At 48.1% G+C, this 22,209-nt stretch overlaps 2 protein-coding genes across 2 annotated transcripts in view; one reads left to right on the top strand and one right to left on the bottom strand.

The window, feature by feature from the left end:
* Positions 1-19,140, top strand: part of Pigu (phosphatidylinositol glycan anchor biosynthesis class U) — an 88,155-nt gene extending 69,015 nt beyond the window's left edge. The window contains exons 11-12 of the mRNA XM_052722880.1: positions 1,052-1,194; positions 18,729-19,140. Coding sequence (XP_052578840.1) covers positions 1,052-1,194; positions 18,729-18,842 — 257 coding nt within the window. The 3' untranslated portion in view covers positions 18,843-19,140. The remainder of the gene's footprint in view (positions 1-1,051; positions 1,195-18,728) is intronic.
* Positions 19,141-19,313: 173 nt separating this feature from the next.
* On the bottom strand, positions 19,314-20,950 carry Map1lc3a (microtubule associated protein 1 light chain 3 alpha). The gene is made up of 4 exons (XM_052722881.1): positions 20,727-20,950; positions 20,364-20,419; positions 20,170-20,276; positions 19,314-19,905 (listed from the first exon to the last, which is right to left on the bottom strand). The coding sequence occupies exons 1-4, from the start codon at positions 20,764-20,766 to the stop codon at positions 19,743-19,745; spliced, it is 366 nt and encodes a 121-aa protein (XP_052578841.1). The 5' UTR covers positions 20,767-20,950; the 3' UTR covers positions 19,314-19,742.
* Between the last annotated feature and the right edge of the window lie 1,259 nt (positions 20,951-22,209).

Raw genomic sequence — 22,209 nt, 5'->3', positions numbered from 1 at the left:
TCACACTTCACTTGCCAGAGCAGGATTTTAACCTAGCTGTCCCTTAGAGGCAGCTCTTTGTGTGGTCACCATCTGTGCCCTAAGTCTGACTGGGCTCTGCCTGCCTGTCCAAGCGCTGGTATAGAGCTCCTCACTAGAGAGAGGGTCTCAGCCTTCCTTCTGGAGCAAGGAGTAATGTAAGAAAGAAGGGCATCAAGGAGAGATTTATGGGCTAGAGAGATGGCTCAGTGCTTAAGAGCACTTGTTCAGTTTACAGTACCCACTCGGTGATCACAGCTGTCCATAACCCCGGTTCCAGGGAATCTGACTGTCTGTCAACCTCCATGGACAGCAGGCACACACATGGTACACAGACATATATGCAAACAAAATGCTCACATACATGAAATAATTAAAACGTGTGGTCTGTCGTGGTATGCACCCAACATTTGGGAGGTAGAAGCAGGAGCATCGGGTTCAAAGTCATCTTTAGCTAGTTTGAGGCCAGCCTGGGCTACATGAGACCTTGTTTGGGAGTGTGAGGAGGAAGAGAGATTTGTAAGTCATCCAAGGAAGGGTAAGGAGGGTTATTTAAAGACCAATACAAGCACATGAGACAGTGCATTTTTACCCTGTATGGGCTGTGGCACCATGCAGACCCACCGTGGAACTCTAATCATGCCGGTTCATGCCCCATTCTCATCCGTGAGACATCATGGCCATGTAGTACCCAAGTGATGAGAGAATTGAAGAATTGGAGAACAGAAGACCAGTGTCTTCATGAAATGTCCTCATTGTTATGTCTGGAAACATTCTCCGGATTGCTGATTGTGGCTAGTTTTTAGGCAGATAAGCCTGCAGGGGGAGTAAAGTCTCCAAATACAGATTCCCAGCAGTTAAGGGCATGGGGAGCCATTGACCTGGGCCTGAGGTTTGCCTCCTAACACACAGTATTTCTGGGAGTGCTCTGCCTTTGAGCCATGTGAGCTGCTCCCTGTCCTGTGTGGCTGTCACAGCAAAAAGAAGGTGTCAGAGAAGGACTGCTGGGCTAACTGACCATCTGTCTTTGCAGTCCTGCGGAACATCTTCGTCCTCACCTGCATCATCATCGTCTGCTCCCTTCTCTTCCCTGTCCTGTGGCATCTGTGGATTTATGCAGGAAGTGCCAACTCTAATTTCTTTTATGCCATCACACTGACCTTCAATGTTGGGCAGGTAAGAGTTGAGGATGGCACAGGGGTCAGCTGAGACCATGCCTGTTGTTATGATTTATTATCATGTGGGGGCGGGGCATGGGTATCCTGAGCATGCAGGGAACCATGCTGGCGTGCTGGGCAGATGCAGCAGCGGGCTGATGGGCATGGCAGCCGGGTGGTGGCCAGTGATAACACAACCCAGATGATGCATCCACGTGGAGAGTTTATTATAATAGAGAGATAAAGAGGCAAGAGACAGAAAGAGGGAGACAGAGAGGGGGATCGGGGGTACACACCTCATGGGAGTGGAGGGGGAGAAGAGAGAGGGGGGTTCAAGGGTGCGCACCTCATGGGAGGGAAGCAGAAGAGAGAGAGAGAGAGAGAGAGAGAGAGAGGAAATATGGGCAGAGTTTTTCCTTAAGAGGAGACTTTGACATCAGGACACAGGGTGGCACCATGGGGTGGGATCCAAATATTAACACCTATCCTGTAGTTTTGAAGATGCAGGGGGAAAGGTCTTCTGTCTTTGAACTCACTCGGGTAGAAGCGATTGGGGAGTGAATAGTGTCAACTGAATCTGTTTGCATGTGTTGGGTACCACGCTGAGTGTTGCTTCATTGAATCCTTACAACAAATCTAGAGAAAGTGCTATCCATAGTTTACAAATGAGGGACTGGGGCTCTTCACTCATGGTCAGTGGAGGCAAGAAACAAAGTCAGGTAAGGCCCAGCTTCAGAGGCACCCCACTTTTAAAATTGTGCCTTGTTGGCATTGTCAAGTGAGTAGGTCGAGGGTAAGACAGCCTTGTGAATTTTGAGGAGAGCAGAAGCAAAGGCAGGGAGTTTAGGAATGAGATGGATTGGTTGTTGGGTGAACAATGAAACAGCAGTGTCTCATGTAGCCCAGGCTGGCTGCAAAGGTACTATGTAGCCAGTGATGATCTCGATCTTCTGATCTTCCTGACTCCACCTCCTGAGTTTCCACTGTCCCTGATTTATGCAGTGCTGAGCATAGAATCCAGGGCATCCTGGATGCTTGGCAAGCATTTTAACAGCTGAGCTACATCCCTAGCCCCTGGTTTTGTTTTGCTTTAAAAAAAATTATATAATTTTTTAATGTGCATTGGTGTTTTTGCCTGCATAAATGTTTGTGTGAGGGTGTTGGATTCCCTGGAATTGGAGTCACAGATAGTTGTGAGCTGTCTGAAGAGCAAGCAGCCAGTGCTTTTAACCACGGAGCCATCTCTCTAGCCCCAAGTCCCTATTGGTTCATTCTTAAAAGGATTCCTAGGTCTCACTCCTAAAGATCAGAGGCTTGTACTGTTAGCTAGTTCTTTAGAGGTCTGGAAAGCCCCTTGTGGAATCATCCATCCTTCAGTCTGCCGTGTTCTTTCATGGTAGATTCTGCCCTCAGAGTCAGTTGTGCTGTTGACCACTTTAATGCCATTGGCATAGCCAGGTATTTCCCTGCATGGTGGATGGGTTAGAGGCAGAGCTGTTTGAAAAGACTGATGGTGTCAGACAATAGGCCCCAGAATGTCTTGTCACCAGGATTAGCAGTTTGGGGAGGAGTTTAAGCTTTTGCTACTGAGTTGGTGGGACCGGTGTTTCCTGTGTGGATGTTGCTGGATGATTTACATCCAACCCAACAACCTTTGGTGTATGAACAGCAAAAGAGAGGCCTCATCCCTAGTGGTAGTTTCTGGTGGTGACTGAGCAGCGTTTCTATCCTTGTTCTACGAGGGCAGAAATCTACACTATTCAACTAGTGTCTAAAATAACCCAAAGGCCATCACGGTGATGGTCTTGGACCTGCCTCGGCCTCTGGGGAGGTTGGGGAACTCCAAAGAAATATTCCTCAGCCTGTTGTCTTGACTCTAGTTTTGCTCAAGAAATGAAATTGGCAGTGTTTATGAGGCATCTGTGGGATGCTTCCTCTATGACAGGAAGGTCTCTTAATACCAAGGGGCTATTTGCAACCCATCAGGTGCCATCAAAAGCAAGAGAAACTTAATTTTGGACAAGAGGGATTTGGGTTGAACTAGAGACCAAAGGCAGAAGGCTCAAGTATATTGGTAGCTGAACTACAGAGAACAGCCAAGTTCTTGGCATCATTTCTTACCTTTAAAAGGTTTTTTTTTTTTTTTTTGGAGCTGAGGATCGAACCCAGGCCAGGGCCTTGCGCTTGCTAGGCAAGCACTCTACCGCTGAGCTAAATCCCAACCCTAAAAGTTTTTTTTTTTTAAATTCTTTTATTATTATTGTGTGTGCATGTATGTGTGTGTATGTGTGTATGCTTGCTCTAGGAGGTCAGAAGACAGCGTCAGATTTCTTGGCGCTGTAGTTACAGGTAGTTGTGAGCTACCAAATGTGTCTCCTGGGACCTAAACTTTGGTCCTCTGCAAGAGCAGAAAGCACTCTTAATCACTGAGTCATTTTTCCAGCCCCCAAACCTTGCGTTTTGAGAAAGGCCTCTCACTAGGACTTGGGGCTTGCCAAATTAAGCTAGGCTAGCCAGCCAGTAAGTTCCATGGATCCTCCTGTCTCTACCTCTCCAGCTCTGGGATTACAAGAATATGCCAGCATGTCTAGCTTTTTATGTGGGTGCTGGAAATTAAACTTAGGTTTCCATGCTTGCGTGTGAAGTGCTTTATTGGTTGAGGTATCTCCCCAGCTCCATCAATTCATATCTTCTATTTATTTTTATTTTATGTGTTTGAGTGTTTTACCTTCCTGTATGTATGTGTACTATGTATGTTCCTGGTGCCCATGGAGGTGAGAAGAGGGTATAGACTTCCCTGTAATTGGAGTTATAGATGTTATAAGTCACCATAAGAGTGCTGGATTAAACCTGAGTCCTCCGGAAGAGTAGCCAGTGCTTTTAACTGAAGAGCTGTCTTTCCAGCCCCTATTTCTTATCTTTTAAAAACATTTTAATACATTTTTAATCACATAAGAATAAATGACTTTATTGTTGTTATGGGAAAGATGTCAAACAAAAAAATGTGGAATGAAAAATAAAAGTTTGAAGATTAGGACTGTAGCTCAGCAGTAGTATGCTTAACTAGCATGCTTGAAGCCCTAGGTTAAATCCCCAGTGTGGAGATCTGAGGTGGGTATGATAGCACATGGCTTTAATCACGGCACTGAAGAGGTGGAAGCAAGATCAGGAATTGAATGCTATCCTTGCCTATGTAGTTCAAGGCTTTCCTGGACTGGTAAAGCCATCTCAAAATAAACAAAAAACCAAGAACAAACAGGTAGAAGTCTTTACTGGGATCTGGGAATGTACTCAGTATACGGTGTTTGCCTAGCAACCTTTGCTTTTGTGTGGGAAGAGTGTGCACATGGACATGTGTGCTTGTGGGTAGGGAGACCAGAGATTGATGTTGGGTGTCTTCTTCAGTCCCCCTTTACTTTATTTATTTATTTATTTAGTTTTGTTTTTTTTTTTTTTTTTGTTTTTTTGTTTTTTTTTTTTGGTTTTTCGAGACAGGGTTTCTCTGTGTAGCTTTGCGCCTTTCCTGGATCTCGCTCTGTAGACCAGGCTGGCCTCGAAACTCACAGAGATCCGCCTGGCTCTGCCTCCCGAGTGCTGGGATTAAAGGCGTGTGCCACCACCGCCCGGCTACTTTATTTTTTGAGACAGCGTCTTTCCCTGAACCTGGCGTTTGCCAATTCATCCAGACAGGGTGCCCAGCAAGCTCTAGGGACCCTGTCTTTGCCCTCCCAGCACTGTGATTACAGTTGAGTGCTGCTGCACATGGCTTTTGATACAGTTACGAGGGTTGAACCGGGTTCTTAGGCTTGTACTTTGCCAGCTGAGCTCTCCCCCTGGCCTCCCTCTGTCGTTTTCTGGAGACAGCGTCTCCTCTTTCTAGATGGCCTGCACCACTGTATAGTCTGTGCTAGCCTCCATCTCTTGGAGATCCTCCTGCCTTAGCCTCCCAAGTGCTAGAATCACAGATGTGTGTCACCGTATTCATTTTACCTAGCATCTTTTTTTCCTTTCCTTTCCTTTCTTCTCCTTTTCTTTTCTTTCTTTTCTTTTTTCTCTTCTCTTCTCCCCTCTCCTCCCCTCCCCTCCCCTCCCTTCCCCTCCTCTCCTCTCCTCTTCTCTTTTCAGACAGGGTTTCTCTGTGAATCAGCCATGGCTGTCCTAGACCTGCTGTGTAGACCAGGCTAGCCTTGAACTCATAGAGATCTGCCTGCCTCTGCTTCCCAACTGCTGGGACTAAAGGTGTGCGCCACCACCACCACCAATGGTTTATCAAGCATTCTTAAGACCCTGAGTTTGATCCAGCACCACCAAGGGGGGGAATCTGCCTGGGCTCTATCCCTCCCCACCCAGAAAAGGTCATTTGGCCATGTGTTTACTTAGGTTTGTGTCTTTTAGGCTTATCCATTTAGAGACAACTGTGAGGACCATGTATACAAGAGGAGCTTTTGGGTTTGTGTGAGTCAAAAACATCCTAATCTACAAACTGCTTTTGGACTTGGTGTTTTCACAAAAAAACACTCATCTTGAGATAAAATTTTTAATTTTTTTTCTCAAACTGAGTCTTACTGGGTGTGTTGGCACACACCTTTGATCCCAGCACTTGGGAGGCAGAAGTAGATAAATCTCTGTGAGTTTGAAGCCAGCCTGGTTTATAATTGAGAGTTCTAAGACAGCCAGAACTACATAGTAAGACTGTCTCAAAACAAACAACAACAAAAAATTTGGGTGTGGTGGTGAATGCCTTTAGTTCCAGCACTCAGAATTTCTGTGACTTTGAGGCCAGCCTGGCCTACAAAATGAGTTCTAGGACAGCAAAAGCTATTGCATAGAGACAGAGAAATCCTATCTCAAAAAAACAAAACAAAACAAAACTATCTCAAAAAATAAAACAAACAAAACAAAAGGGGCTGGAGAGATGGCTCAGAGGTTAAGAGCGCTGCTTATTCTTCCAAAGGTCCTGAGTTCAATCCCAGCAACCACATGGTGGCTCACAACCATCTGTAATGAGATCTTGCACCCTCTTCTGGCCTGCAGGGATACATGCAGACAGATGTATACATAATAAATAAATAAATCTTTAAAAAAAAAAAAGAAAGAAAGAAAGAAAAGAAAAGAAAAACTGCCTGGTGGAGGTGGTGGTGCATGCCTTTAGTCCCAGCACTTGGGAGACAGAGGCAGGCAGATCTCTGTGAGTTCGAGGCCAGCCTGGTGTGCAGAGCCAGTTCCAGGACAGCCAGGGCTACATAGAGAAACCTTGTCTTAAACAAACAAACAAATAAAACAAAACAAACAAACAAAACAAACAAGCAGGGTATAGGAGAGATGGCTCAGCAGTTAAGAGTCCTGGCTGCTCTTGTGAAAGACTGAGGTTTGATTCCTAGCACCCACAACTGCCTCTAACTCCAGTTGCAGGGGATCTGATGCCTTTCTCTGGCATATTCATAGGCAAAATATCCATACACACATACACATAAAATAATAATAAAAATAATTTTAAAAAATCAAACAGACTTTCATGTAGCCAAGACTGGCTTCAGACTTGCTATGTACTTGAAGGTGACCTTGAACTACTGATCCTTGTTAATCTATCTCCTGAATGCTGCGAGTACAGGCATATTCCACCATGCCTAGTTTTATGTCATGCTGAAGACTGAACCCAGGTTTCATGCATGCTAAACAAGCACTCTGCCAACTGGGCTCTATCCTCAGCCTTTTGAGATGAATTTTGTAGCAACCCCATCATGTTCCTTGGGTAGGAGGCCCTGTGATTTATTTGACCAGGTAACCCTTTACTGTTGGGATTTGGGGTTGCTTCTGGCTATTTTGCTACTTGAAATGGAAGAGGCTTTTGTATTCGTCCACATAGTTCATATGTGTATAACAATGCATTTAGGGTAGATTTTAAATGGTAAGATTTGCAGAGTGAGAAGTTATGTGAATGCTCTATTTTTGGAATATATTACCAAGTTGCTGTTCACAGTGTGCCTGCCAGCAGAAGTCCAAACAACCCCTTAAGCTGGTGGACTATTACATACCTGTCATTGGCCTTCATAGGTCTGAGCCCTGACCGTAGAGAGCTCCCTTGGGTTAAATGTTTCTGGAAGTTGTTGACCTGAGTTTTGCTGCTGCTGCCCCCACACCACTGCCAGATCAGCAAAAGAATGTATCAGGCGGTACATTTGTTTACTAGGCTGTCACTCTAGTCCTGTCATTTCTTTTTCTGACCTGGATATGGTGGCACATAATTGTATTCTAATATTTCGGTGGCAGGTATGAGGTATGAGGATTACCTTGAGTTCAAGACTAGCCTAGTCTGTATAGGAAAACTTGTCTAAAAAAAAAATAAACAAATTAAACAAAAAAGATTATTAACCTGGAGTGTTGACTAATGAAAAGAGCCCCTCACTAGGAAGAGCATACTGCCCGTGTTCTGGGCCTTCGGTCCACTGAGTTCAGATACGGGACATTTAGAATTTTATTTTTGTTTGTTTCTTGAGACAGGGTTTCTCTGTATAACAGTCCTGGCTGTCCTGGAACTCACTCTGTAAACCAGGCTGGCCTCAAACTCAGAGGTCCACCTGCCTCTGCCTCCCAAGTGCTGGGATTAAAGGCATATGCCACCATTGCCCAGCTAAAATTTTCTTTTTTCTTTCTTTCTTTCTTTCTTTCTTTCTTTCTTTCTTTCTTTCTTTCTTTCTTTCTTTCTTTCTTTCTTTCTTTCTTTCTTTCTTTCTTTCTTCCTTTCTTTCTTTCTTTCTTTCTTTCTTTCATTTTTTTATTTTTATTTTTGGGGTTTTCGAGACAGGGTTTCTCTGTGTAGCTTTGGAGCCTGCCCTGGATCTCGCTATTTAGCCCAGGCTGACCTCGAACTCACAGAGATCTGCCTGGCTCTGCCTCCCAAGTGCTGGGATTAATGGCGTGCGCCACCACCGCCCGGCTTAGAATTTTTTTAATAGTTTGGCACTACCTTAGGCCTCTCATGAAGTTCTCCTTTGTTATCTTCCTCCTCCTCCTCCTCCTCCTCATTATTATTTTGGTCTTTTGAGACAGGGTTTCTCTATTTAGCCCTGACTGTCCTGGAACTCACTCTGTAGATCAGGCTGGCCTCAAAAGCAGAGCTCGCCGGCGGTGGTGGTACACGCCTTTAATCCCAGCACTTGGGAGGCAGAACCAGGCAGATCTCTGTGAGTTCGAGGCCAGCCTGGGCTAAATAGCGAGATCCAGGGCAGGCTCCAAAGCTACAGAGAGAAACCCTGTCTCGGAAAAAAAAAAAAAAGGAGAGATCTGCCTGCCTCTGCCTCCTGAGTGCTGGGATTAAAGGTGTGCGCCACTACTCCAGGCTTATTTTTTATTGTATGTGAGTATGTTTATGATATGTGTGATACATATGTGCCATGACAAGTGTGTGGAGGTCGGAGGACAGCTTTTAGTAGTTGGTTCTCTCTGTAGTCTTCTCATATTCTGGAGCTTAAACTCAGGTCGCCAGGCTTACACAGTAAGCACGTTACCTGCTGAGCCATCTCGCTGTCTCTTTCTTGGTCTCCCTGTCTATCTCCGCCCTAGCAGTGCTGTCTGCCTCTTGTTAGACCATGAACTTCTCGAAGGTGGGGATCTGCTTCTCCCTGTGTAGGGTCCCCAAGTACCAAGTCAGTGAGAGGCACAGAGCAGTTGCTTAGAAAAGTATTTGTTAAATGAATGAGTGAGGACGTGAACAAACCAAAGGCAGCCAGAGAAAACATCCTGTGATTTGTGGCTAGATGTGCATGGTTGGCGGAGGGATCCAGTAGGAACAAGATGGCTTTCCTGTTGAGAGGCCAGACAAAGGCAGAAGGACTAAGAGTAGTGACTGGACCTTCAGACTTGGAAAGAAAGAAGGGAAGGGGAGCTGGGTGATCCTGAAGTGGCTGATACTGTAATCCACACTTGGAAGGCGGAGGCCAGAGGTTCCTTAGTTCCAAATCAGCCTGCGCTTCATGGGGGAAGTCAAGCTAGCCTGTACATTCTAAGACCTTGCCTGAGGGAGGGAAAAAGTGAGGCACACAGGAAGAGGATGGGAAGGAAAGAAAGATGGAGTGAAATCACACATCTGAGGCCAGTTGGCAAGTGTCTCCACCCTTTTCCTTCTGTCCAAACCTGGCCTCTTCATGTCCTGCACAGCCAAGCCCAGTTCTGCTTCTTTGTTGGCATTTCTATTAAGATATCAGGCATTTGGGGACAGACGCTTATTCCACAGCCTGTGCTTATAAATACCTTTCTAGCAGGGAAAAGTATTTTCCTCTAGCCTCCTCCTTCCCTCCCTGGTACAGGCAGATAAGAGCTGTTCTGTGTGCCAAATGGCCACAAATTCCAAATAGGTGCTCAGAGCCCAGACCTTCATTGTCAAAATCAGCTTTATCTATATAGACTGCATAGAACAACTTGACCTATTGAGTTTTGTTAAAGTCCTGCTCTGTTCATGTTGAAAAGTATGATGCCCTATTACAGAATGAATGTGTGTAGATTATTAGTTACCCCAGCAGGTACTCTAGTGACTAAGGCTCTGCTCTTTCTCTTGGGGACCATTAAGTAGTTTTCATCATGTGGTAAGCACACATCGTTTGCTAATTACCATTGCCTCAGAGTCAGTAACAGGAAATGACAGCAGTAAACCATCTAATGAGGCATGTGTGCGTGTGTGTGTGTGTGTGTGTGTGTGTGTGTGTGCGCGCGCGCGCGCGCGCGCTTGAGTGTGAAACAGAAGATTGAAATCTACTGGTTGATTGCTTGAGGCCTCCTCCAGCTCCCTCATTGGTGACCTTCAGCAGGTGATTTAACTTCTTTAGGGTACAGTTTCTTAGTCTCAGATTTCAGGGTGATAATTCCCACCTCATAGAGTGCTTAGTGGATTTGCTATAACCTGTGGGTCCTATTATTGCCATAAATCACATTGCTGGCATGTGAAATGTGAAGAATAGTGTGCTCTTCAGATACATACAGCAACCTTCCAGGACAGTATTCAGTTCATAAATGATGAGAAAGAGACAGTCTCTTTTTTCTTTCCTATTTAAATTTAGGACAGGATCTCATGTAACCAGCCTTACCCCCAGCTTTCCAAGTAGCTGAAGCTGGCCTCGAACTCCTCATCTTTCTGCCTCTACCTCCCAAATGCTGGGGTTTTAAGTGTAACAAATTAATCAGTGCTTTATGTACACACACACACACACACACACACACACACACACACACACAGAGAGAGAGAGAGAGAGAGAGAGAGAGAGAGAGAGAGAGAGAGAGAGAGCTTTCATGAATCTGTTTTTTCTAAAAGAAAAAGCTAAAGTGTCCCAGTCACCCTAAATAAATTTAAGAACAGAGAACACTGGAATCTTACTTTAAGTTGTAATTAGTGGCTCGTGCTTAAGGAAGGTTTACAAGGAGCTGGCCCCATGTAATCTGGATCATGTGCTTGTTTGGCCTTCTGAGTCTTTCTCCATGTGTTTACATGTGTCATGTACTCATGGAGAGTTTGTGTGTATGTATGTGTGTGTCATTATGATGGAAGTATCTTCTATTTTCTTTTAGTAAAACATCTTGGTAATCTTCCTTTGTTTGTATATGAGAGGAGCCTCCTGTTTGCCTAAGTCCTGCATGAGAGATCTCACCATGCTCCACACATCTAACTTCTGCTCTCTACAGCCCTTTAGGTGAATAGACATAGCCCTCCTTACAATGCACCCAGTACGGGAGAGAACGCAGAATAAACAAGCAGGGCAGAGCAGTGTGATGTGCTGCTCACTGTGGGGCTGGGAGCATGGAGCCAGGACTGTGAGTGCCTCTAGGGGAAAGAGGTGTCTAAATACAGTTCTGGGGGACATACAGGATCCAACTGGGTACTAGGAGGAAGAGGAGGAGGAGGAGGAAGGGGGAGAGAGAAGGGGAAACCCGAGGAAGAGGATGATGCTGTGTGCTACTGTGTAGCACTGGCTGTGCTCTGGGACGAAGAAGGAGAACATTCCAGGGTTGCAGTGGTCAGAGCTCCGCAGCCCTTGGGGACCTCATTATGCTGAGGTTCAGGCTGAGCCGTTAGTTGTCAACCAAGGATAAATGTGATGGGATTCAGACTGCAAACTGCTGCCAGGAAGAGGTTGTGAGCGGGCATCCTGGTGTGGAGGAGGAGGCTGCTGTAATCTGTGAGAGGCTGTACTCTTGGTTGCTTAACTTGGAAGGTGGCTGTGAGGACTTAGTATGATGTTGAACAAGAATGTTTTTGAGATTTGAAAGGACCAGGTAAATAACAGCTGCTACTCTGGCACCAATCTACAGTCCTACCTGCTAACAGTGACTTGAAGCCCGGTGATATCCCTGGCTTTTTCTTTGTTTTTGAAACAGGATCTCTTTCTTGTAACTCATGCTGGCCTCTGACTTACTAAATGGCTGAGAATGACTTGAATTTCTGATCCTCTTATGTCCACCTCTAAGTGCAGGGTTGCAGGCCTGCGACACCACTCCCCCTTCCCTGCTGTTTTTATCTTTGGAGTTGGAAGGTGAAGCTCTGACCCCTCCCTTGCAGGGTCTGTTTGTCCTGAGTGGGTAGGCCAGAGCTCCACAGGCAGCTGCCAGCCTCCTCTGGCTTCTACTTGCCTAGACTCCAGGCACGTAGCCAAGGAAGCAGCACTCTGCCAACTACGGCAACCAGTTGAAGTCCCCAAGAGTGTCAGTGTCTCCAACAGAAGGAAGAGGCTTAGGGAGTCAAGACATACTAAGGTGTTCATGTCTGTTTCCAGGAGGCTGTAGTCAAGAGGCTCCGATTGGTCAAGGTGGATAACCCAGTTGGCTCTCAAGTCTCAAACTTACTTTGCCTTTTCCAAGAAGAACCTGGTAGAGCAGCAGAGCTGTAAACTGGGAAGTACAACCTCACAGGGTGCTTGTCAGGGCATGGAGTGTCAGCCAGCCTCAGCCAGTGCGAGTGCCAAGCCTAAGAGGTGGAGCGTGATAGAAAGAACTCAGAATTTGGATATAGACAGGCAGGGCTGATGATCTAGCCTGACTTTTTACTCATACCTGTGGCCCAGGGTTATAAATGGGCCACAGCGCAGGAGTTACAAGTTCCTAAGGGGGCTGGCCAGGTGCTTAGAAGATGTTTTTCTGTCTCTTTTCTGTCACATCTGTACTGAAGCATGTTCTGAGACTCATTCATTTTTGATTCATTTTGTCCTCTGTGACCCTGGCTACTTCATGAAGCCTCTACCACAGAGCAGAGAAGAGCAGCCCTGGGGACTTTATGATCGTCAAGGAGAGGAGTGAAGTCTCATCAAGCCATGGCTGAAGGGTAGTGCCAAAAGGCTAAGGACCAACACAATGCACCCAGAGTATGAGCCCTGTGCCAGGCCTAGGGCTCCAGAGCTGGAGCAGACACCACCCCATTGGGGTCAGATAACTGAGCATCGGTTAGTATGGGACTGCTGAGCAAGTAGGCATGGGCCAGGGGAAGCAGCAGAGGCTTCTGTCAGTGTTTGCAGGCGTGATAGCTCGGAAGATGCATGTGATCTGAGCATCCAGGTGGCCGAAGCAGGTAGACCACACTGAGTTCAAGGCAGCCTGGGCTACATAGTTCCAGGGCAGCCTGGGCTATAGAGTGAGACTCTGTCTCAAAAGGAAAAAACAACAAAAAGAGATCCTTTGGGGCCAAGAAGTTAGATAAGGGAGACACACCTCCCCTCCCTGAGCCCTGTGGTGGTGCCCTCCTTTAATCCTAGCACTCAGGAGGCAGAGGCAGGTGGTTCTCTGGGAGTTCGAGGGAAACTGGTCTACCTAGTGAGTTCTAAGAGCCACATAGTGAGACCCTGTCAAAAAATAAAAACAGCCGGGCGTGGTGGCGCATGCCTTTAATCCCAGCACTCGGGAGGCAGAGGCAGGCGGATCTCTGTGAGTTCGAGGCCAGCCTGGTCTCCAAAGCGAGTTCCAGGAAAGGTGCAAAGCTACACAGAGAAACCCTGTCTCGAAAAAAAAAAAAAAAAAAAAAACCCCAACAACAACGAAATGGCTGTGTTGGGGATAAAAGGAGTCCTGTAGAAAGTCTGGGAGTGTGGAAAGAACCTAAGTGAGAGGCTGGGTGATCAGCCACAGCAAGCAGGGCAGCTTCCAAGTACAGGCCCCGGGTCTCTGAAGGCAGAGGGACAAACGTGTTCTTGGGCCCCTAAATCCTAGGTATGGTCTAGGGAAGACCACTGTGGTGGGTCATGAACTGGAGCTGATTGCTCGCATTTTCTACATGAGGAAAAGGAAACGGAAGGAATGGGAAGTCCGTTCTAAGTTGCCCATGCTTTTGTTCCCCGCCGCTCACCTTCCCCTGCTCAGAATAGGCAGAGGAGCTGTGGGTTTGCAGCTCTTGAGCAGGTGAATCCGAGGACCTCTGGGGACTCCTCCTCACAGTCTCAGTGGAAAGTCCCAGGCCCAGGCTTTCCTCTGAAAGAGCCAAGCCTCAGGCCAGCCTTCTGTCCTTTCCCTGTAACTATGGCACCCGCCCAGAGCTGAGGACACTCACAGCTGTGTGTCCAAATGAGCAGGGTCCTTTTCTACACTTTCTCACTATGCAAATATTGACACACTGAACACCCACATTCCCACTACAAAGACCCTATCAGTAATATTCTGCAGTGCTTGCTTGGTTACAGAATCCATCCCGTAAGCTATCTTTATTTTATTGTTATTTGGGTTTTTTTTTTATTTATTATTTTGGTTTTTTGATCAGGATCTCATGCAGGCTAGGTACCTCCTAGGTGCTTCAATGACATGCCCTGCTCCTTTTTTTTTTTTTTTTAATAAACATTTATTTTGTGTTTGTTGAGGTGGGTCATGCACAGCATGCATGTGGACAGAGGACAACTTTCAGGAGTTGTGGGTTCTGGGGAATAAACTCCAGGTCATCATCAGGCTTGGCAGCAGGTGCCTCAACCTTCTCAGCCATCTCACCAACTCATCCTGGATTATTTTTAAATTTATTTCAAATTGAAATGCCGATATCAGTACATTTCCTGCTAACTATGTCAGCTTTTACATCACTAAATAGAGGTCAGTATTTATTTTCACTTCACTTACATAAAATTAACATAGTTGAACATTTGGGTCTCACACATGTATTTGTCAAAGCTACCTTTTACCATTTTTGTTTTGAAATCAAGTTTGTGTATCCTTGGGCAGCCTGGAACTCACTCTGTTGACTAGGCTGGCCTTGAACTTAAAAGGATCCCTCTGCCTCCTGAGTGCTGGAATTATAGGTATTCTTCACTGTGTCTTGCCCACCAAAATGTTTTTGAATTCATTGTGTTCTCACATTCAGTAGTCCAGCTGGACCAGGCTGATCTAAAATTCACTATGTGGCCAAGGATGACCTTGAACTCCTTGATCCTCCTGCCTCTACCTTCTTGCTGGCTACATAGTAAATTCCAGATCAGCTTGGACTAACTATTGAGACTCTGTCTTAAACAAACAGACTGGGATTTAGCTGCTGCTCCTTTATTGTTGTTTTGTTTTGTCCGTTCCTCCCCCCCCCCCCCCCCAGCTTTGCGCTTTTCCTGGAACTCACTCTGTAGCCCAGGAGGGCCTCAAACTCAGAGATCCGCCTGGCTCTGCCTCCCGAGTACTGGGATTAAAGGCGTGGGCCACCAATGCCCAGCTGTTGTTTGTTTTTTGAGACAGTAGACCAGGCTAGCCCTTGAACTCACAGAGATCCACCTGCCTCCCAAGTGCTGGGATTAAAGGCATTAAAGGCGTGCACCACCACTATCTTGTGGGAATATAGCTCTTATAGAGTGCTTGCTTAGCATTCAAAAAGCCCTGGATTCAATCTCCAATGCCACATTAAAACAGATAACAGTGACACATACTTGTAACCTCTGCATCTGGGAGGTAGAAGCAGGTTCAGAAGTTCAAGGGGATCTCTGCCACATAGTTCAAGGCCAGCATGGGTTTCAAGAGACGCTGTCTCAAAACAAAACAAGTCAGTGATTCAGAGGCAGTTTGGAGGAGCTCTGTGAATTGAGGCCAGCCTGGTCTACATAGAGAGTTCTCGGACAACTAGGGCTACGTAGAGAGACCCTGTTTCAAAACAAAACAAAACAAACCCAACAAGAACTCCAAACCCCCAAGCAAACAGAAACAAAACCCCAACAACAAAAAAGACCAAAATTGTTTTTGTTTTTTTTCTAGATAAACTTTTTATTGTGGAATTGCCTTGGAGTCAGGTTGCAGAGATAGTAGAGAGAAGTCTTGTATATTCCATTCGGTTTTCCTGTGTTAATATCTTAAATTGCACAGAACTCTGTTAAACTAAGAACCCACTCTGGGACATTACCATTAACTGAATGGGAGTCATATCTTCTTCCGGGACCAACCTAGGGGACAATGTTGTACTTGGTTGTGTCTCCCCAGTGTACTCTGCTCTGCATCTTGTCTTTATTTTTCATGACCTTTGCAGGCTTAAGGAACACTGGGCAGGTCCCCTAAATTAGGTTGGTCTGATGTTTGTTCTTTTTGTTTGTTTGTTTGTTTGTTTTTACAGAAAACCAGGGGCTGGAGAGATGGTTCAGCAGCACTTGTTGCTCTTGTAGATGATCCGAGTTTAACTCCCAGTATCCCATAGTCACTCACAACCATCCACGACCTCAACAGACACACAAGGTGCACATACATGCATGCAGGCAAAATGAGGAGTAAAACAGTTCTAAAGAGGAAGACTCCCCAGGCCAAGCTCCCTTCTCATTATCTTGTCAGAATGTGCTAGCCATGTGATTTCAAGCTAATGCTAACTCTACACCACGTTTAGTTTGGGTTTTGTTTTGAAATAGTCTCACTCTAGCCCAGGCTGACCTGGAATTTGCAGTAATCAGCCAGATTTAATGCCTATAATCTGAGCACTTTGAATTTGAGGCCAGCCTAGACTACATCAAGAGTTCCAGGACAGGCAGGGCTACATAGAGAGACCCTGTCTCAAAAAACCCAAAACAAAACAAAAAACTTTTAGTAATTCTCCAGCCTCCCCTTCCAAGTGCTGGGATTACAAGAATGTGCCACCATGCCTGGCCTGAATTTTTATTTTGAATCCAAGCAATACAAGAAAGTGGTACACAGAATTAAGGGGTTTTTTTTTGTTTGTTTTTTTTTTTTTGTTTTTCGAGACAGGGTTTCTCTGTGTAGCTTTGCGCCTTTCCTGAAACTCACTTGGTAGTCCAGGCTGGCCTCGAACTCACAGAGATCCGCCTGGCTCTGCCTCCCGAGTGCTGGGATTAAAGGCGTGCGCCACCACCGCCCGGCAGAATTAAGGTTTTTAAGAATAGCTCCTGAGCTCCTCCTGTGGTAGGAGGTGCTCCTCTGTAATCCCAGCAAGAGGATTGAGTTCAAGGTCACCCTCTGCTACATAGCAAGTTTGAGGCTACCCTGGGCTTTTCAGATGCTGTTTCCAAAGAAACCAAAGAACAAAAAAGAACAGTTCCTCTTCAAGTCCACAGTTATTTCTTCAGGTCAGGTCCTTCTGAATGATGTGTTTAATATTTGTACATTTCTTCCCATATCACATTAGACTGGATCCTATAAAATTGCCAACATTATTATTATTGGCTTTTTAGACAGGGTTTCTCTGTGTAGCTCTGATGGATGTCCTGGAACTCAAAAGATCTGACTGCCTCTGCCTCCCGAGCACTGGGATTGAAGGTGTGAGCCATCACCGCCCAGCTATTGCCAACATTATTAACTTGCAAAACAAACAAACAAAAATGTTATTTCCAGATGTGGCGCAACCTAATAACCTAGTTTGATTTGCCTTCCTTTGACCTAGCCAGCTCAACCACTGTGGGACAAGTTATGAATTCTGAATCTGCGATCGTCTCTCACCTACCCTGACACAGGGACTGGGCCTCCCTTTCCCAGACACATCTTGGGGTCTGGGTGAGAGAACCCCAGGGTTTAAGGTCAACTGAACCGCTGCCTCAACCAGGATTGCCAAGGGCTGCCTGGTTGCTTGCTGATATGTTACAGATCCCTGTGTCCTTTTGGGAATTTGGCCCATGGCACAAGGGTGCACGCCCAATAGTCCGGACATCCAGGTATGGCCTTAGTCCAACTAATTGAATGCCTCGAGCCTCAGTCTCTCTATTGGTAAAATGGACCATTAGTCTTCCATTGAGATAATAGAATGGCAGGCATGTGTCCAGTGAGTATCAATGTTTTTGGCCCTCCAAGGTCTTCTTAGCTGCTCTTCTACCTTCAGAAGTATATAGCTGCCCAGGACAGGGCTCTGGAGACCTAGATTCCTGACTTATCTCAACCTTTCTTCTGCCCCAAGACTCTCACTGAATGCCTGCCACATTCTAGGCCTGTCTTCCCATGTGAGCTAAGAATTGGTTGCTGCTGGTACTTTGAGAGCCTCTAAACTTTTGAGAACCATGGTGTCTCCAATAGTGTGCCTGCCTTCCTTTGGCGGGGTGGGGGCACTCCCCTGTCAGCTAGTTATTCCAGTCTTGGGCACATTGGGCTGAATAGGGTTGTAGACTTTGGGGTCAAGTGTACAAGTGAGACAAATCCTGTTCCTCTCTGAGGCTCTATTTAGGGTGAGGATGGACTGAAATTCTCGGCCCCTTTTGATTTTGTAGTCAGACTGAGTTATGGTAGATAAATGTCACAGTGGCAGAGGTACTCGGGCTCCATCCTTAGCAGAAGCAGCATTACCACTAAGTGTCACATAGTTGATGTAAAGTTGCAGTTTGAATGAGTTTATGTCAGCAGAAAGGTTAAGGAGTTAGGACCTAACCTGGGGTAAGTGAGCCTGCAACAGAGCTGAAGGGCAGAAAGGTACTGGCTAGATGAAAATGTTCCAGGCAGAGGAAATAGCAAAGACCTGTGGTTAGAGAGGTAGTACGGGGAAGTGATGTAACATCACGTAGCAGGAACCAACCAGGTGCAAGGCCATGAAGCTCCAAGAGTCTGAAGCATGAGCAGCCTTTGGGAGAACTCAAGTCAAGTGGTAACATGATCAGATTTGTGGTCTGAAAAGCTCCCTCTGGCTGCCTGTCACAGGAGAGGGTTTGAAAGCAGTGATCTCTGGGAAGTGGCTTTGGTACTATTTAAGTGACAACAGTGACTTTGTCCAGTGGGGGTTGTTACAGGGATGGGTGGAATTCTATGTTTTCAAGGTAGAATTCTGGGCCGTGTGTGTGGGAGAAATACTAGGCAATTCTGTGTCCTGAGCTCCTGGAGAGGGGAGGCTGGATGGGGAGTGCCTGTGGGAAGAGACAGGGTGCATGCATGCACTGTTTGCTAGAACACTGATCTGGATTCCCAAGGATGGAGGTGTAAACCAGCAGTAGGGAGCAGAAAGTAAAACACACACAGCTGCCAGATGGCCAGTAATATCTTTCAGGGCTAGGTATGTGCCAAGAGGGAAGCAGGCCCATGGGCAGGCTTATAGATTGGGCTTTGATGGGAGATGCCAGGCAGGAACTGTCTCATAGTACCTGTCTAACCCCACAAAGGGCCTTATTCAGTAAGGTGCCACATGATTCTCATTCTCTCTTCCCCTGCCAGATCCTGCTCATCTCTGACTACTTCTATGCCTTCCTGCGACGGGAGTATTACCTCACACATGGTCTCTATTTGACTGCCAAGGACGGCACAGAAGCTATGCTTGTGCTCAAGTAGCCCTGGCTGGCACAGAGCTGCATGGACAAGAGGGGGAAGGGCCGGAAGCTGGGCCAGGTCCCTCATCCAGAGTTGCCAGCAGGCAAGTCCTCAGGCAGAAGCGGTTCAAATCCAGGGTTGCAAATATCTGGCACCAAAGGGGACTCATAGCTGGCCACAAGGCCCATGGGGAGAAGCTGGGAGCACCCCACTTGGACCTGCCACTTTGTGACTCTGCACAGGAAGGAAGGGGGAAGCAACAGGTGAGCAGAGCAGAGCATTAGGCTGTGGCTACTTAATAAATGTGTGGGTTTTTTCATTGTTGTTCTGATAACATTGATTCCTGGAGTGGGGTGAGTCTGGCCCCAATACTACATGGTATCCTGTGTTAAGGAGTAGGGTTCTGACCCCGTGTCCCTGACTGACAAGAGTGTGTGGACACAGTAACCTAGCAGCCCTCCCTACTCCCAAACAAGCAGCTGGAGGCAAAGGGCCAGGCAGGCCTGAGCAATCTTTATTCTGCTGAAGAAATGACCACAGATCCATATACCATGTCAGGACAAGGGGAGCCAGCCTTTCAGGGGTGGACAGGTCCTGGCAGGAGGCAAAAGCCTCAGGTGAATGAGGGACAGGTGTGCAGACAGGCAAGGGGCTTAAAAAAAAAAGACAAACCACACAGAGCTGGGGCTCCCCACCCACTCCCAACCCAGCCAGCACCCAGAGGAGTGACCCTAAGGTGACTGGCCCAGGACCCAGGGCATGGTAGGCTGGCTGGTGTCCCCTACCTGGGCAAAGCGGGGGGGGAAGGATCACATCTCTGCCTAACCCACTGGGGACTAAAATAGCTCAGTTTAGAAGCCAGGACCTCCCTGGAGAGAGCCTGACCAGAATTCCCAACCACCCCCCACCCCTACTCCTGACTCAGAAGCCAAAGGTTTCTTGGGAGGCATAGACCATGTAGAGGAATCCGTCTTCATCCTTCTCCTGTTCATAGATGTCAGCGATGGGCGTGGATACGCTCACCATGCTGTGCTGGTTCACCAGCAGGAAGAAGGCCTGCGTGGGGTTGAGCTGCAGGCGGCGCCTGCGGAGGCAGGAGGGCATGCCAGGTGAGGAGGCCGCCTGCCGGGGGCCTGGGTGACCCTCCAAAATCTTCACTTTTCGTCCATCACAGCCCGCGCTAGAGACTCACCTCTTTAGAAGTTCACCCCAACCCTGACCTTGACCTTTCCCAGCCTCCTAGAACAGGGCCGGTGCCCTATCTCCTGTCCCCTTGCCCCACTCCACCCCTTCCGAGTGTAACCTGGCCCCTACCCCACCCAAGGCCTTCAGGAGGCTGCCCACGCACCGGATGATCTTGACCAACTCGCTCATGTTAACATGGTCTGGGACCAGAAACTTGGTCTTATCCAGGACAGGCAGCTGCTTCTCACCCTTGTAGCGCTCGATGATCACCTGGAGTGTAGTGGGCGGGGGACTCGTAAGCCAGGGGCGGGACCTGGCAGGGCAGGGCGTGGCCGGGGGGGGCGGCTAGAGACTCACCGGGATCTTGCTGGGGTGCTGGTCGCGGATCTGCTGCACCTCCTTACAGCGGTCGGCTGTGGACAGCACTCGGCGTGAGGCCCGGCAAGGCTGAGGCCTCCCGCGACTCCGCCTCGCCATCCCCGAGGGGCGGCTCCGGGCCCGCCCCGCCCCAGCGCCCGCCCCCGGGGCCGTCGGCCCCTTAGCCCTCGACCAGGGACGCGGTGGGGAGGCCGGCGACCCTGCCAGGCCTCACGGCCTCCCCACCCGGGGTCCGGCCGGCCGGTGCCTGACGTCATGGGGCTGACGTCACCTGCGGCAATCGGGGTCGGCCGGCACCCCCATCCCTCGGTCCCTGCTCGCAGTTCGCCCCCAGGGCCTCACCGAAGCTGCGCCGCTGCTTGAAAGGCCGGTCGGAGGGCATGGCGCGGGCCCGGCGGAGCGCGCAGCCGGGGCTCCGGGGCGCGCGGCTCAGGGATGTGGCTGCGGTTTGGTGCGCCGGGGGCTCCGGGGCTCGAGCTCAAGGGCTGCAGGGCTCGCGCTGAGCCTGGCGGTGGCGGCTGCGGGAGGTAACTCGCCTGGGTGACGTCAGGTCACAACATTCCTTAAAGGGGAGGCCGGCGCGCCGCTCCCATTGGGCCGACGGAAAACCCGCCTGCCCGGACCTGTGACGCCACGGCGCAGGCAGCCCGGATTCCCGGCGCAGGTCGCGAGGGGGCGGAGCTTCGCGCGCGTCACAGTTTTGTGACGTCACGGCCCGCTGGCTTGTCTCTCGGCCCCTCAGACTGAGGTGAAAGCCGGGTGGTCGTCGCCTCCGGTTCTTGGACGCCCGCCTTCACCGAACATAGCGTTAGAGATCAAAGGTGGTAACGGAGGTGGAGCGGGGAGGGCGTGGAACACCCAGGCTTTTAAAAGTTGTGTGTCTGTGTAAGTGTGCGACGCGTGTGCGGGTCCCCACCGAGGTCAGAAGATAACGTCGGATTTCTTGAGGCTGAGCTCCTTACTGGCGGTGCTGGGAGCCGAACTGAGGTCCTCTGTAATAATAGCAAGTGTAATAATAGCTCTTCACTGCCGACCCATCGCTCCAGCCCCCCACTCCCACCCCGCCAGGCTTTAAAATACTTCCGGAACAGCCTTAGAAAGCATAGTCTCCCGGTGTGGGGTTAATAGGCGATTTAGATAAAGCAGGAGAGAATGGGAGGACCTATCAGAAGCGGTTAACCAGGCGACCGAGAACATGCGGAATTGACAACACGCGAAGTGAGAATTCACGGGGAGAGTCCCTTGAGAGGATAGAAAGAAGTGTGGTCTAGGAATGTTGCTCAGGGTAGAGTACTTTACTAGCACGGGTAAGGCTTAAATTCAGTTTCCCAGGTTTTGCGGGAGGTGGGGAGCATGGACATGGAGAGACGACTCCCAAAGAACTTTTTTTTTTTTTTGGTTTTTCGAGACAGGGTTTCTCTGTGTAGCTTTGCGCCTTTCCTGGGACTCACTTGGTAGCCCAGGCTGGCCTCGAACTCACAGAGATCCGCCTGGCTCTGCCTCCCGAGTGCTGGGATTAAAGGCGTGCGCCACCGCCGCCCGGCCCAAAGAACTTTTAAAATTGATTAAAAAACAAAACACAGGATTAATGCCAGATGTATCCTTTTTTTTTTTTTTTTTTTTTTTTTTTTTTTTTTTTTTTTTTGGTTTGGTTTGGTTTGGTTTTTCAAGACAGGGTTTCTCTGTAGTTTTGGTGCCTGTCCTGGATCTCATTCTGTAGTTTTGTAGACCAGACTGGCCTCGAACTCACAGAGATCCGCCTGGTTCTGCCTCCTGAGTGCTGGGATTAAAGGCGTGCGCCACCACTGCCCGGTTTATCTCACAT

This window comes from Peromyscus californicus, unplaced genomic scaffold, assembly GCF_007827085.1.
Source record: "Peromyscus californicus insignis strain IS unplaced genomic scaffold, ASM782708v3 Scaffold_7__1_contigs__length_154581171, whole genome shotgun sequence".
Lineage (NCBI taxonomy): Eukaryota > Metazoa > Chordata > Mammalia > Rodentia > Cricetidae > Peromyscus > Peromyscus californicus.
Note: the sequence above shows the minus strand (reverse complement) of the source record. Positions and strands in the feature narration are given on the sequence as shown.